Genomic DNA, 15,265 nt, shown 5'->3' on the forward strand with positions numbered 1-15,265 from the left:
GTAAGTCATAATGGTATAAAACGCATGAAGAAGCTCCATGTTGATGGATCTTTGGACTCACTCGTTTTGAAAAGTTTGAGACATGCGAACCATGTCTATTGGTGTATACGCATGAAGAAACTCCATGCAAATGGACCGTTTGAACTCACTTGATTTTGAATCACTTGAGACATGCAAATCATACCACATGGGCAAGATGACTGAAAGCCTCGTTTTAGTAAAGACGGAACAAGATAGCAACTCGTTGGAAGTAACACATTTTGATGTGTGCAGTCCAATGAGTGCTGAGGCATGCAGTGAATATCGTTATGTTCTTACTTCACAGATGATTTGAGTAGATGTTGAGTATATTTACTTGATGAATCACGAGTCTGAATTATTGAAAGGTTCAAGTAATTTCAGTGTGAAGTTGGAAGATCGTCGTGATAAGAGGATAAAAATATCTATGATATGATCATAGAGATGAATATCTGAGTTATGAGTTTTGGCACACAATTAAGACATTGTGGAAATTGTTTCGCAATTAATACCGCCTGGAACACCATAATGTGATGGTGTGTCCGAACATCATAGTTGCACCCTATTGGATATGGTGCGTACCATGATGTCTCTTATCGAATTACCACTATCATTCATGGGTTAGGCATTAGAGACAACCACATTCACTTTAAATAGGGCACCACGTAATTCCGTTGAGATGACACCGTATGAATTATGGTTTAGAGAAACCTAAGTTGTCGTTTCTTAAAGGTTTGGGGCTGCGACGCTTATATGAAAAGGTTTCAGGTTGATAAGCTCGAACCCAAAGCGGATAAAATGCATCTTCATAGGAAACCCAAAACAGTTGGGTATACCTCCTAATTCAGATCCGAAAGCAATATGGATTGTTTCTTGAATCGGGTCCTTTCTCGAGGAAAGGTTTCTCTCGAAAGAGTTGAGTGGGAGGACGGTGGAGACTTGATGAGGTTATTGAACCGTCTCTTCAACTAGTGTGTGGCAGGCCACAGGAAGTTGTTCCTGTGGCACCTACACCAATTGAAGTGGAAGCTTATGATATTGATCATGAAACTTCGGATCAAGTCACTACCAAACCTCGTAGGACGACAAGGACACGTACTACTTCGGAGTGGTAAGGTGATCCTGTCTTGAAGGTCATGTTGCTAGACAACAATGAACCTACGAGCTATGGAGAAGCGATGGTGGGCCCGAATTCCGACAAATGGTTAGAAGCCATAAAATCCGAGAACGGATCCATGGACTTTTGATGGACTTGCCCGATGATCGGCAATCCATTAAGATAAATGGATCTTTAAGAAGAAGACGGACGTGGATGGTAATGTCACCGTCTATGAGGCTCGACTTGTGGCGAAGAGTTTTTCACAAGTTCAAGGAGTTGACTACGATGAGATTTTCTCATCCGTAGCGATGCTTAAGTCCGTCGGATTCATGTTAGCATTAGCTGTATTTATGAAATCTGGCAGATGGATATCAAAACGAGTTTCCTTACCAGTTTTCGTGAGGAAAGGTTGTATGTAATACAATCAAAAGGTTTTGTCGATCCTAAGGATGCTAAAAGGTATGCTAGCTCCAGCGATCCTTCTAAGGACTGGAGTAAGCATCTCGGAGTTGGAATATACGCTTTGATAAGATGATCAAAGATTTTGGGTCTATACAAAGTTTATGAGAAACTTGTATTTCCAAAGAAGTGAGTGGGAGCACTATAGAATTTCTGATGAGTATATGTTGTTGACATATTGTTGATCAGAAATGATGTAGAATTTCTAGAAAGCATATAGGGTTATTTGAAAGGTGTTTTTCAATAGAAAACCTGGATTAAGCTACTTGAACATTAAGCATCAAGATCTATAAGGATAGATCAAAACGCTTAATGGTACTTTCAAATGAGCACATACCTTGACATGATCTTGAAGGTGTTCAAGATGGACCGGTCAAAGAAGGAGTTCTTGCCTGAGTTGTAAGGTACGAAGTTAAGACTTAAAGCTCGACCACGGCAGAAAAGAGAGAAAGGACGAAGGTCGTCCCCTATGCTTAAGACATAGGCTCTACAGTATGCTATGCTGTGTACCGCACCTGAAGTGTGCCTTGCCATGAGTCAGTCAAGGGGTACAAGAGTGATCCAAAAATGGATCATAGGACAGCGGTCAAAGTTATCCTTAGTAACTAGTGGACTAAGGAATTTTTCTCGATTATGGAGGTGGTAAAAGAGTTCGTCGTAAAGGTTACGTCGATGCAAGCTTAACACCTATCCGGGTAGCTCTAAGAAGAGATACCGGATACGTATTATGGGGAAACAATTTAGAATAGCTCCAAGTAGAACAGTTATTTGGAATAGCTCCAAATAGAGCGTGGTAGCTACATCTAGGAGATGACATAGAGATTTGTAAAGCACACACGGATCTGAAAGGTTCGGACCCGTTGACTAAAACCTCTCTCACAAGAAACATGATCAAACCTAAAACTCTTGGGTATTAGTCACATGGCGATGTGACCTGTGAGTGTTAATCACATGGCGATGTGAACTAGATTATTGACTCTAGTGCAAGTGGGAGACTGTTGGAAATATGCCCTAGAGGCAATAATAAAAGTGTTATTATTATATTTCCTTGTTCATGATAATTGTCTTTTATTCATGCTATAACTGTATTATCCGGAAATCGTAATACACGTGTGAATACATAGACCACAATATGTCCCTAGTGAGCCTCTAGTTGACTAGCTCGTTGTGATCAACAGATAGTCATGGTTTCCTGGCTATGGACATTGGATGTCGTTGATAACGGGATCACATCATTAGGAGAATGATGTGATGGACAAGACCCAATCCTAAGCATAGCACAAGGATCGTGTAGTTCGTTTGCTAGAGCTTTGCCAATGTCAAGTATCTCTTCCTTTGACCATGAGATCGTGTAACTCCTGGATACCGTAGGAGTGCTTTGGGTGTATCAAACGTCACAACGTAACTGGGTGACTATAAAGGTGCACTACAGGTATCTCCGAAAGTATCTATTGTTTTATGCGGATCGAGACTGGGATTTGTCACTCCGTGTAAACGGAGAGGTATCTCTGGGCCCACTCGGTAGGACATCATCATATGTGCAATGTGACCAAGGAGTTGATCACGGGATGATGTGTTACGGAACGAGTAAAGTGACTTGCCGGTAACGAGATTGAACAGGGTATAAGGATACCGACGATCGAATCTCGGGCAAGTAAAATACCGCTAGACAAAGGGAATTGAATACGGGATTGATTAAGTCCTTGACATCGTGGTTCATCCGATGAGATCATCGTGGAACATGTGGGAGCCAACATGGGTATCCAGATCCCGCTGTTGGTTATTGACCGGAGAACGTCTCAGTCATGTCTGCATGTCTCCCGAACCCGTAGGGTCTACACACTTAAGATTCGATGACGCTAGGGTTATAAAGGAAGCTTGTATGTGGTTACCTAATGTTGTTCGGAGTCCCGGATGAGATCCCGGACGTCACGAGGAGTTCCGGAATGGTCCTGAGGTAAAGATTTATATATAGGAAGTCCTGTTTCGGCCATCGGAACAAGTTTCGGGGTCATCGGTGTTGTACCGGGACCACCGGAAGGGTCCCGGGGGCCCACCGGGTAGGTCCACCTGCCCCGGGGGGCCACATGGGCTGTAGGGGGTGCGCCTTGGCCTACATGGGCCAAGGACACCAGCCCCAAGAGGCCCATGCGCCTAGGGAACCCTAGAGGGAAGAGTCCTCAAAGGGGAAGGCACCTCCGAGGTGCCTTGGGGAGGATGGACTCCTCCCCCCCTCTTGGCCGCACCCCAAAACCCATCTAGGGCTGGCCGCCGCCCCTAGGGGGTGGGAAAACCCTAAAGGGGGCGCAGCCCCCTTCCCCCCTATATATATTGAGGCATGGGGCTGCCCATAACACGCGATTTGATCTCTCGTTGGTGCAGCCCTGCCTCTCCCTCCTCCTCTCCCATGGTGATTAGCGAAGCCCTGCTGGATTGCCACGCTCCTCCATCACCACCACGCCGTTGTGCTACTGCTGGATGGAGTCTTCCTCAACCTCTCCCTCTCTCCTTGCTGGATCAAGGCGTGGGAGACGTCACCGGGCTGTACGTGTGTTGAACGCGGAGGTGCCGTCCGTTCGGCACTAGGATCATCGGTGATCTGAATCACGACGAGTACGACTCCATCAACCCCGTTCACTTGAACGCTTCCGCTTAGCGATCTACAAGGGTATGTAGATGCACTCTCTTTCTACTCGTTGCTGGTCTCTCCATAGATAGATCTTGGTGATACGTAGGAAATTTTTTGAATTTCTGCTACGTTCCCCAACACACGCCACCCACACGGCCGTGGCAGCCGGGCAACACCGAGGCACGAGCTCTGCCCATGAGCACCGCGCCGCCAACACCAGGGCCGCCACCCCGGAGACCAAGACCTTGACACCAAGTCCCCCGAGCCCCATCGCTAACCCAACCGCAGAAACGAGCGGAAAGGATCCGCCTTTCGCACCCCTGGCCGGTCCCATCGCCGAGACCAAATAGGCCGGCCACCAAGCCTCCATCGAGCCGTCCTGCTACACCGGGCGCGAGACGAGCGCAGTCCTGCCGCCGGGCGCGGGACGGGCCGGTCCTGTTGCCGGGCGCGAGACGAGCGCAGTCCTGCTGCCGGGCGCGAGACGAGCGCAGTCATGCTGCCGGGCGCGAGATGGGCCGGTCCTGCTACCGGGCGCGAGACCAGCTCCGTCCTCGACACCGGGTGCAAGACGGTCGATGACCGCAACTGGAAGAAGGCCAGCTCTCCGGCGAGAGAAACGGACGGACGCCAAGGAGAGGAGTCAACGGCCGATACAGGCAGCCTACAGACGAGCCGATGCCAGAAAAATCTGGCCGCCGCCGCAGTCAACCTGCCACCAGCACATTACCTGCGCCACCACGCCCTGGTCAGCACCACTCGACACCCCGCCACCCCGTACCGGAGCAGCGCGAACACCGGCCGCTACACCACCACCTCCATGGGGTCGCCGGCCACCCCCGCCATCGAAGATCCGCACATCCACCGGATCTGGGCCGGGATGCCTAGATCCGCCGCCAGCACGACCGTGCCCACCAGATCCCACGGGCCGCTGGTGGGTAGGGGAGGAGGAGTCGCCGGGGGGCCATAAGGGCGCCGGGCGGAGCGCCGGAGCAAGAGTCGGCCGGGACCCGACGCCGCGGGCAGGAGGAAGGCAGCCCGCGACGCCATCCATCCGCGCGCAGGAAGAAAACAGCCCCGCCGCCGCCTCGGCCACGCGGCCTTTGGCCGACGGCGCCCTCGACGGCGGCGAGGGAGGGGGAGAGGGGGTGGAGGGCCTGAGGGGGGCACGATGGTTGCCTCCCGACGGCGCTCGCGGGAGCGCCTCGGGAGGGAGAGCTGCCTCCACGGGGACCCTTGGTGAGGTCTTTGGGTAATAACAATTACAGTTAGCCGTCTATATAAAGCTTTTGTATAGACACCAAGTCAGCAGATGCTTGTGTGTGTTGAAAGGTTCAGCAAGCAGATACAAACACAACAAGATCTCTGAAGGTGATAATTAATTTCCAAGAAGAAAACGCAACACCGATACTGAGGTCAAACCTATATATACCTGTGACATTCATGAACGAACTTGTACACAGATAAATCAGAACATATACTATATTTTTCAAAAAATTGAGGGATCTGAACGTATATTGTTGACAGACAGTGGTATAAAAAGTTCCTTTTTTAATCAATTTTGATTTTTGAATACACATACTGTAAGGTATAAGAACAAAGTCAAAAGGTGCAGATCTAGAACTTGGCTTGCATCGCAAAGGATTCAGAATCCTGAAGGCGCCTCGCTGTGGCCGCGGGGCAGCGCGCTGCGCGGCTGCTGCATCGCGCCGCGGATATGCAACGTGAACCCTTGGACCAGTCCGGTGTTCCCGCCGCACCTACGCGGGCTGTGCCCGCCCAACGACGACCCGCCGTGGCGGGTAGCGCTGAAGCGAAATGGCGCGGGGTTGGACCGGAGGCTGTCCGACGAGGACGCGGGCAGAAGCACATCCGCGGCGGGCTGGTGCTGCGGGGGGCTCTGGGCCAAGCGAAGCTAGGGCCGGGCGGGGGAAGGTGGTGGCGAGTAAAATTTTAGATTTGCGGAGGATATGTTGAGGAACACAGGGAACATATTTCAGGTTACTTAACAAGAAAAGAAAACTATGCCCGGAAATTTTAACTTAGTGCCACGAAGGTTTCTTGAAATGAAACCATATATGGTTTCCGCAAACAAAACAAAAAGAAACCAGAGAATTGCTCTCTTGTCAAAAAGGAAAATAAGTAGCCACAAAAAAGCTTCAAGATCAGACATCAGATATTTGGGAGAGAGAGTGGATGGAGATAGAGCGAGCTGAAATTACCTTGAATCTGTTGGAGAGATGAAGAGTGGGCAAATGGGTGGGTTGATCTTGTTGCCGGCTTGTTCTATGGCAGCTTGTGGAAATGGGAAAGGACGTTGATGTAGACGAATGTGAAATATATGCACGTTACCTTGCAAAAAGAAAGGAAAAAAAAAACGATATGCAAGTTGACCTAGTTAAACAGCCCGGGTAGGTGAGTGGGAAACTAAGTAATTCATGTCTTCCACTTGCACGGTCTTACCGTGTGATCATCGAGCGATTAGTTTTCTTTGAGGGGGGTTATGTACCTTCTTCTAAGTAGAGGTAAGGATATAAATCATCATTTCCCGCAGCAAAAAAGATATAAGTCGTCATATAACATAGTTTTCATTCAGAAGTTGCTCACCACACATATATGCCGTGTGGTCATCGAACGATTAATTGATGCCATCATGTTACATTTCAACTAGACTAATTGTCTTACTTTTTCTTAGTCCGAGACTCGGTCACGATAAAAAAAGTTTGAAAACGGATGGACGACTGACTCTGATCTGGTTGGACCGAAGGCAGCATATATAATCATGGATCAACACGACCGATTAATCTGTAGGGCCATACGGAGTACGTTTATAAATCTGCCAAAGTGATTAATCTATCTGTTTGGGGATCTTTTTCTCACCAGATGACCCATTCCTTGAGATGCACGCAACATTGAGTTTATGTTCTACGATTGACTTTTACAAGCTTACCATATGACGAGCAGCTTAACGTAGCTCGCAAGCTGAACTTCAAAGTTGTATGATGCACGAGCAATCGCCAATAAACTCTTTGTTGACAACTCTTTAATTTTTATGAAAACCAACACACAAAATGTTGAATGTTTGAAACCAATATTTGATCAATATAGGGCAACTAGTTAGCGTGGACAAATCAAGTATCTTCTTCAGCTCTAGCACCCGTGTCAATATGACGCCCCGGGTGTATTTCTACCCTTGGTAATGTAATAATGGCAGAAGCTATGCATGACAAATATGTGTTCATCCCGGCGACATTGGATTCGACAAATATTTGATGCACCATTTAATCCAGAGGTTAAATGGTTGAAAAGAAAGATATGTCTATCTTCAGCACGCAATGAAGTTCTCATAAAAGTCGGTAGCACAAGCAATACCAACCTATGCTATCTCGGTTTTAAGAACTCGTATAAAAATTTGCAAAGGTATATAAGATGTGATGTCACGTTTTTGTGGGGTGATGATGCACACCACAAAAGGATGGATTGATTCACTTGGTAGAAAATTTGTATTCTAAAGAAGAAATGAGGGTTTTTTGCGCGTGGTAATACGCGTCTTATTTATAAAATAAAGATTCAGTTACAAGACACGTAAGCACCGACTTTATAAGACTGAAAGGATAGTATAATCCTATAAAAAAACCAGTGCATGTTCCTCTCCTTCGACACCACCGAAGCGGCCACCAAAGGAAAAGAAAATAGATCACCTCTTCACCCAAGCTCGACGCAGCTCCATCACTGATCAGCAGCTTTAAGGACCTCGAAAGTAGTTTGACAGAAGCAAGACCATTGCCGTTGAAAGAATCAAACCGGGGCAACATGTCCCCGGACACGCCATCGAACTCTAGTTCTGACACCCCGCACGACAACGACGTCGAAGAAGGAAACCAGAACTGTCAGCCACCAACCACAAACCCAGCACGTGATGCACCATCTTCCAGCTGTCACTTGCGCAGACAATTGTCTGCGCGTACTCCTGGACGATAAAACCTCCCTGCTCCACCATGGCGTCAGAGACAACGCCACATCAACGGGGACAGAGCAGAAGAAGAGACACACCTGATGGAGTCACCGCCGCCGCCTCGTCGACACCATCCATGAATCCTAACACCGTCGATCTGAAGGATCGGCAATCACACGATGCCATCGACTCCGAGACGCCGTCATGAAAGGCACCGCTGATGTGAGAGCGGAGCTGAGGCAGATTTATTCGTACGGGCGCCGCTCCCACCACCCCAACGGCGCACCAAGGTCTACAAATCCAAAACCTAACTATAGAGCGGAGGAACGGGGTCCCCCCGCCCTCCTGCCGCCGGAGCAGCCGAAGGGAGTGGGGGCCAACGCCCAGGCCGGCTGAGATCGGAGGAAGAAAATCGCCTCCCTAGTCGCCTGACATGGCGGCGGCTAGGGTAGGGAAGAGACATGCCACGTAAAAAATGACCTGCCTCGAAGAAATGAGGTATTCCAATCAATTTGCACTTCATGTGCAGTACAACCTGTACGGCTGTACCCCTATGCATCCTGTACACGAGAAAAAAACTAAAAAGAAAAAAAGGAAGCTAAAAAAATAACTGAGAAAAAAAACAACTGTAACTTCTCCGAGCGTCGCGAATTCCTATTCAGCGCTTGTGGCATCACGTACTTTGTGTTTCGAACAATGGCGCCCAGCCGATCGTTGGAATTAAATGGGCCGGCCCATCTAGTGCGCCGTTTTCTTCCGATTTTGTGACACTTCCAGAAGCTTCTGGTTGTTTCTTTCTTGGTTTTGTGTTCTTTGGTGTTTTCATTCGATCTATTTTTCAGTTTCTTCTTTTTCTTTTCTTTCTATTTTTACTTTATTTATTTTTTCTCTTTCCTATTTCCTTTTTCTTTATTTTTCTTTTCTTTTTTTGAACTTTTAAAATTTGAAAAGTTTTTCCAATTCGTGAACTTCCTCAAATTCGTGTATATTTCTCAGTTTTTGTTAAGTTTTCTAAATCCATGATATTTTTTAAAACAAGTTTGAACCCTTTTGATTTTTTTAAAATTCATGAACTTTCAACAAATTCGTGTACTTTTTCAGTTTTTTGAAAAATGCCAATTTTTTTATTGTCCAAATTTTGTGACCTTTTTTCAAATATTTGAACCTTTTCCCAAATTCGTGAACAATTTTCTATTCCACGAACATTTTTATATTCATCAATATTTTGTCAAAAATCATCAGTCAAAATCATGAACTTTTTTCAAATTCACAAACATTATCCACATTCGTTAGGCGAAGTGTTTCTCTACATAAACAACATTTATTTTCCATCTTCTACTTGTTCAAAACAATCATTCATATATTGATAAACACATGAACTTATAACATACTTTCTCCGTCCGAAATTACTTGTCGCTCAAACAGATGTATCTCATACATCCGCTTGAGCGATAAATAATTTGGGATAGAGGGAGTACTTACAACGCGGACCCTCAAACCACCCGCAATCGTTTAGATCATGAGGTTCAGATATGTTTTGCCATCCAACGCGGGCCTGCATTGGTCCGTAGGTTGGTCCGCACGTGCTTTTTCCCGCAAACTGGGGCTTTGCACATATCTGGATCGCTGTCACGTCCAATCCTAAATATTCTGGCCCACCAAAAACCCCTCCCGTGCCCGCACACTTCCCCGCCCGAAGTCGGTCAACGTCACTCCAGAGCACAAATGCCGCATTCATGCAGGCACAGAGCAACCCGACCTCTCACCGCACTTCGGCATCAAAACGGCCCATCGGCTGGGAGTCGCCTCCCAATGCAAGTGACTGCCCCGCGTTCAAACTACAGCCCGTTCGTTTGCCTGCCTACATTAAACATGTGTGCGGTTACCAAGGAACAGCTAGCCGGCGCCACCCGTCCGTCCCTCTACAGCCCGCCATTAATCACGTCGTCTGTTGCCCTGCCACGCCCCGCTATATAAACCGCAGGCTCGGCCATGGCCGCATCCATCATTCTCCGCCTTCTTCCTCCTCGTTGCACCACGTATGCCATGGCGTTCTCGAGTTCCAAAGCCGTCTGGGACAACATACAGTGGTCGGCGTTGCGTACATCCCAATGGAAGACGTGGCCGAGGACGAGCCGGCACCACCCACCTCGCAAGTGCATGCCGGCATCACCATGGGCGAGGCCCGTGCCCACTACACATACATGCGGCGGGAAGAGCGGGAGGCCAAGTTCCGGCAGGCCCAGTCCCGACGAGGCCTACTACCTTGGGTTCCTTGACGAGAAGCAGCGCGCAAAGGCACAACTCGCTGACGACAAGACCGTAGTGTCCGATGTGGGTGTGGCCGAGTAGGAGGTGTTGGTCGACTCCTACCGCACCGCCTGTGAAATCCACTGCGACCGATGACGGTACATCCGGTATCAGGCGAATTTATAGGCCGCCTACAAGGAGATGGACGAGGCGGCGGATGCGGTGCTCGGCAAGAGCAACGACAAGGAGGACATAGACAACTCCGCCATTGTCGTGCCACCAACGTCACAACCACCAAGTCAGCACCTCCGTGAGTGCCGCCGGCAACAAGGAAGAGTAGAGCCTGGGAGGTCGCTGGGGCTCGGGTGCAGGAAGGCCACCGCTCCTTCCCTCCTGTTGAAGCCAAGCTTGATGGTCTCAACATCGTCAGCCCATTAGCCGCTTGGTGGCGAAGTGAAGGCGGACAACTTCATTTCCCGCGGCTCATGGCTGCGGAGATGGAGGTTGTGGAGGCAGAGCTGGAGACTGCGAAGGCGGAGTTGTCGCTTCATTTCAAGGTGCTCACACCCAGACGCTGGTGATCATTTAGATTAGGTTTATAGCCAGGTTTAGTTAAAATATGTTTGAATTGTAATGAATGTGCTCCAGTTTGTATGAAAATCAGCCGGTTTGTATCGTTCAGTTTGTTGAAATCCTGTTTGAAATGCACGCGGATAGGGTTGGATGGCTGGTTATCGCTCCGTGTCCACGCACAAATGCGTGAGCAAATTTATGGACGAGGGTTGGAGATGGCTTAGCAAGTTGTGATATTAACACGTCACCCTCAGTTCCCCTCTCGGAGAGACAAGTGGTTGGTAGCTATGAGGAGGACGCTGGCGACGAAGAGCTGGGAGGAGTCGAAGCTGCTATGGCGTCTGGCCTTCCCGGCGGTCCTGACCGAGGTGTTCCAGTTCTCCATCGGCTTCGTCACCGCCAGCTTCGTCGGGCACATCGGCGTCGTCGAGCTCGCCGCGGTCACCGTCGTCGAGAGCATCCTGGAGGGCTTCGCCTACGGAGTCCTGGTAGGTAGAGTACTACACCGCAGGTCGAGAGATGATTCAATCAACCTCCGTGCGCGCTAGAGATCTCACTAACCATGAATCGTGCGTGCGCGCGGTGCGGCGGCGCAGTTCGGCATGGGGTGCGCGCTGGACACGCTGTGCGGGCAGGCGGTGGGCGCCGGGCAGCTGGACCTGCTGGGCGTGTACGTGCAGCAGTCATGGATCGTCTGCGGCGCGGCCGCGGTGGCGCTCACGCCGGCGTACGCCTTCGCCACGCCGATCCTGGGGTCCCTCCTCCGGCAGCCGGCCGCCGTCGCGGCCGCCGCGGGGCCGTACGCGCGGTGGGCGATCCCGCGGCTGCTCGCGCACGCCGCCAACTTCCCGCTGCAGAAGTTCTTCCAGACGCAGAGCAGGGTGTGGGCCCTGACGGCCATCACCGGCGCCGCGCTCGCCGCCCACGTCGCGCTCACCTACGTCGCCGTCAACCGGCTCAGGTACGGCCTCCGCGGGGCGGCCGTCGCGGGCAACGTCTCCTACTGGCTCATCGACGCCGCGCAGTTCGCCTACCTGGTCAGCGGCCGGTTCCCCGACGCGTGGAAGGGGTTCTCCGTTGTCGCCTTCAGGAACCTCGCCGCCTTCGTCAAGATCTCCCTCGTGTCCGCCGCCATGATCTGGTTGGCATAAAATTTCTCCGGTTGAGCAGATCCATACTTTTTACATGAATTTTCATACATTTTGCAAATTAATTTGGGATAGCTTGGAGTTTTGGTACTACGCCGCATTACTCATTCTGGTGGGTCTCCTCAAGAATGGCCAGCTCCAGCTTGATATCATGTCAGTCTGGTGAGTGTTTCTTCTTATCTTCTTTCAATGGTACTTCGCTCAATTTTCTCAAAGAAACACCATGTTAACAAGGTTAATTAATTTGACAGCATCAACTACGAGTTCTGGACCATGATGGTGGCGCTGGGCTTGAGCGAAGCAGTCAGCGTCAGGGTGTCGAACGAGCTCGGAGGGAGCAGACCCAAGGAGGCCAAGTTCGCGGTGGCCGTGGCGGCGATAACATCCGCACTCATCGGGGCCACCTTCATGGCCGTCTTCTTCATCTGGAGGAGAGGCTTGCCTAGGCTCTTCAGCGACGACGAGGACGTGGTCGACGGAGCGGCGAGACTGGGGTACCTGCTCGCCGTCACCGTCTTCTTCGGCAGCATCGGGCCAGTGCTCTCAGGTGATTAGTTAACACAGCACTCCGAAGGATTATGCATGGCTTTGAAATTTTTTGGATTAGGAAATGGCATGGCTTTGAAATGGCTATCAACTTCACCTCGATGCCATTGCTCTTGTGTGAATTTTCAGGCGTGGCCGTGGGGGCGGGGTGGCAGATGCAGGTGGCATTCGTGAACATCGGTTGCTACTACTTGGTGGGCATTCCGGTTGGTGTCCTGCTTGGATTCAAGTTCAAACTTGGTGCATTGGTAAGCTTGTTCAAATTTAGCTTGTTGATCCGCAGGTTCATCGACGAACCGAAGAAGAAATTATGTGTTGTTCATCTGATGATGGATGGATGCAGGGGGTATGGACGGGCATGCTAACAGGCACGTTGCTACAGATGGTTATACTTCTTCTCACCATTAAGAGAACAGAGTGGGAGAAACAGGTACTCCCTGTGTAAACTAATACTCTCTCCGTCTCAAAATAAGTGTCTCATCTTTATACTAGCTTTAGTATAAATTTGTACTAAAGTTGAGACACTTGTTTTTGGACGGAGTGAGCATAACGTCATTTATAGACCACTAAAGATAAATTTGGGAAAACATATCCTGAATGAATTTTGCTGTCCTTAAGTTATCAAACCTTACTGAAACAAGAAGAATCGTGTGTGCACTACTATTACAGGCCTTGTTGGCAGCGGCGAGGATCAAGGAGGTTGGAGGGAAGAATGAATACCACCCATTGACCACAACGGCATGTAGAGAAGACGATCAAATGGATACTGCAAATGATGGGGTTGATATGCAAACACGCGAGAGAAGTATAGAGTTAGCTAGAGTGTAACGAACATGCATTAGTATAGAGTTCGTCTGTTTTCCCGTGCTTGCACTGATCATTTGATCCAAGTTGTTTTTTTTTTCGAAACGATTTGATCCAAGTTGTCAAATACGGAGAAGCAAGGATAGAGTAGGTGGCCCATTTCATCACTGTCACGCTACTACGACATCTCTTTTCTTGTCCGAAGGCAGGCAGGTGGGCCGTAGTTTCAAGGAGCGACGAACGTACAGAGGAAGACATCAAGTTCAGCTGGTAAATTTTGGTGGGAGCTGGTGGGAGCTGCGGCGTTGAATTTATGGAGTTTGTTGCGTTGTACGGGCCTTTATGGGCACACTGTCGTGACTCGTGACAAAGGCCAGCTGCAGAACATGTTGCTGTCTAGGAAGGGACGGATGCAGATCCTCCAGCGACGCTCATGGCCCCCATGCAGCACAACTCTATGGAGTAAAAAGGACTGGGGTCTATAGGTTCACTATAGTGGTCTCTGTCAAAAAGATACAATAGTGTGGCAAACAAATTACATTTGGACAACGATTAAATTGCAATATTTATAAGTAGGATTATTCATGGCATAATTAACATATGAGCACCACTTTCGTAAATCTATAGATTGTTATCCAACTGCATCTGTAGCCACCCCAAGAGTGCTAAGTAAAACAAAGTATTGCAGTAAGGACAATGACATGAAGTAAAAGATATATTGTACTCATCGTAGGTGCAAAGAACAATTACGCAACCATCTTTCTACCCCCAGTGGCAACAACACCAATACAACCCTTTTCCACTTTTTGTCACTGTGGTGGCTTACTTGCATGGTTGAACCCCGCTATCATACAAAACTCCTTGTATTGATTAAACCCCAAACTTAGCCAAAACTAAGAGAATAGATCGGAGAGTGTATATGAATAAGAATTAGGCATCAAAAGAACCAAATAGATATCAAGTGAGTTCATGAATAAATCTGATCATAAAGTGACAATTTATCATATTCAACCAACACACCGCAAAAATTACATCGGATGGATCACAATCATGTAGGGCAGCTCATGTGATATTTGTATTAAGAAGAGAGAGAGAGAGAGAGAGAGAGAGAGAGAGAGAGAGAGAGAGAGAGAGAGAGAGAGAGAGAGAGAGAGAGAGAACCATTTAGTTATTTCTACGGACCCATAGTCCAAAGAAAACTACTCACGTCACGATTGATCATTATGGCCTTCAAGTTGATGGAGATGGCTTCTGTGATGATTTCCCCCTCCGACTGGGTACTGAGAAGGGCATAAAGATTGAATTGCGAAGAAACAGAGGTGTGCGACGGCCGAAAAAATCGGGCAATAAATTCCTAAGGGTTTTCGAAAGTATATAAAGGCACATGAATGGAGAGGTGTTAAATCTGAGCTCCAGAGGGGGCATGCAGCAGGGGCAAGTGCCCCCCAGGGCGCGTGGGAGCCCTAGGTGCCCCCCTGGCCTATGTGGTGCCCCCTGGAACCTTGTGGAGTTGAAACTTTTGCTGTTTTTTCTGGATTGTTTTGAGTACAATAAAATTTATTTTTCTGCAAAGTCGAAAAACAACAAAAAACAACAATTGGCACTGGCTAACAGGTTAGTGTAGCAATATAATAAAAAATAATTTAAATAGGGGCCAAAAGGATGCTAATTTAATATAAATATTGTTGGGGATATAACTATTAGGCATGACCCGCCCAGGAGGAGCCGGGTCATACCTATAGCGATTCACTATTACGAAGCCCACGAAGATACTTGAAGATGGC

General features: G+C 48.6%; 1 protein-coding gene across 3 annotated transcripts; it reads left to right on the top strand.

The window, feature by feature from the left end:
- Positions 1–11,195: 11,195 nt before the first annotated feature.
- On the top strand, positions 11,196–13,686 carry LOC119274471 (protein DETOXIFICATION 32-like). 3 transcript variants are annotated; one of them, XM_037555179.1, is made up of 7 exons: positions 11,196–11,471; positions 11,580–12,124; positions 12,207–12,293; positions 12,383–12,678; positions 12,807–12,925; positions 13,046–13,107; positions 13,347–13,686. In XM_037555179.1, the coding sequence occupies exons 1-7, from the start codon at positions 11,271–11,273 to the stop codon at positions 13,405–13,407; spliced, it is 1,371 nt and encodes a 456-aa protein (XP_037411076.1). In that variant the 5' UTR covers positions 11,196–11,270; the 3' UTR covers positions 13,408–13,686. The 3 variants fall into 3 exon arrangements, with proteins under 3 accessions (XP_037411076.1, XP_037411074.1, XP_037411075.1); XM_037555177.1 differs by having other exon boundaries at positions 11,197–11,471; positions 12,807–12,883; positions 12,961–13,107; XM_037555178.1 differs by having other exon boundaries at positions 11,200–11,471; positions 13,021–13,107.
- Positions 13,687–15,265: the final 1,579 nt, after the last annotated feature.

The sequence above is a fragment of the Triticum dicoccoides genome, chromosome 3B (assembly GCF_002162155.2).
Source record: "Triticum dicoccoides isolate Atlit2015 ecotype Zavitan chromosome 3B, WEW_v2.0, whole genome shotgun sequence".
Lineage (NCBI taxonomy): Eukaryota > Viridiplantae > Streptophyta > Magnoliopsida > Poales > Poaceae > Triticum > Triticum dicoccoides.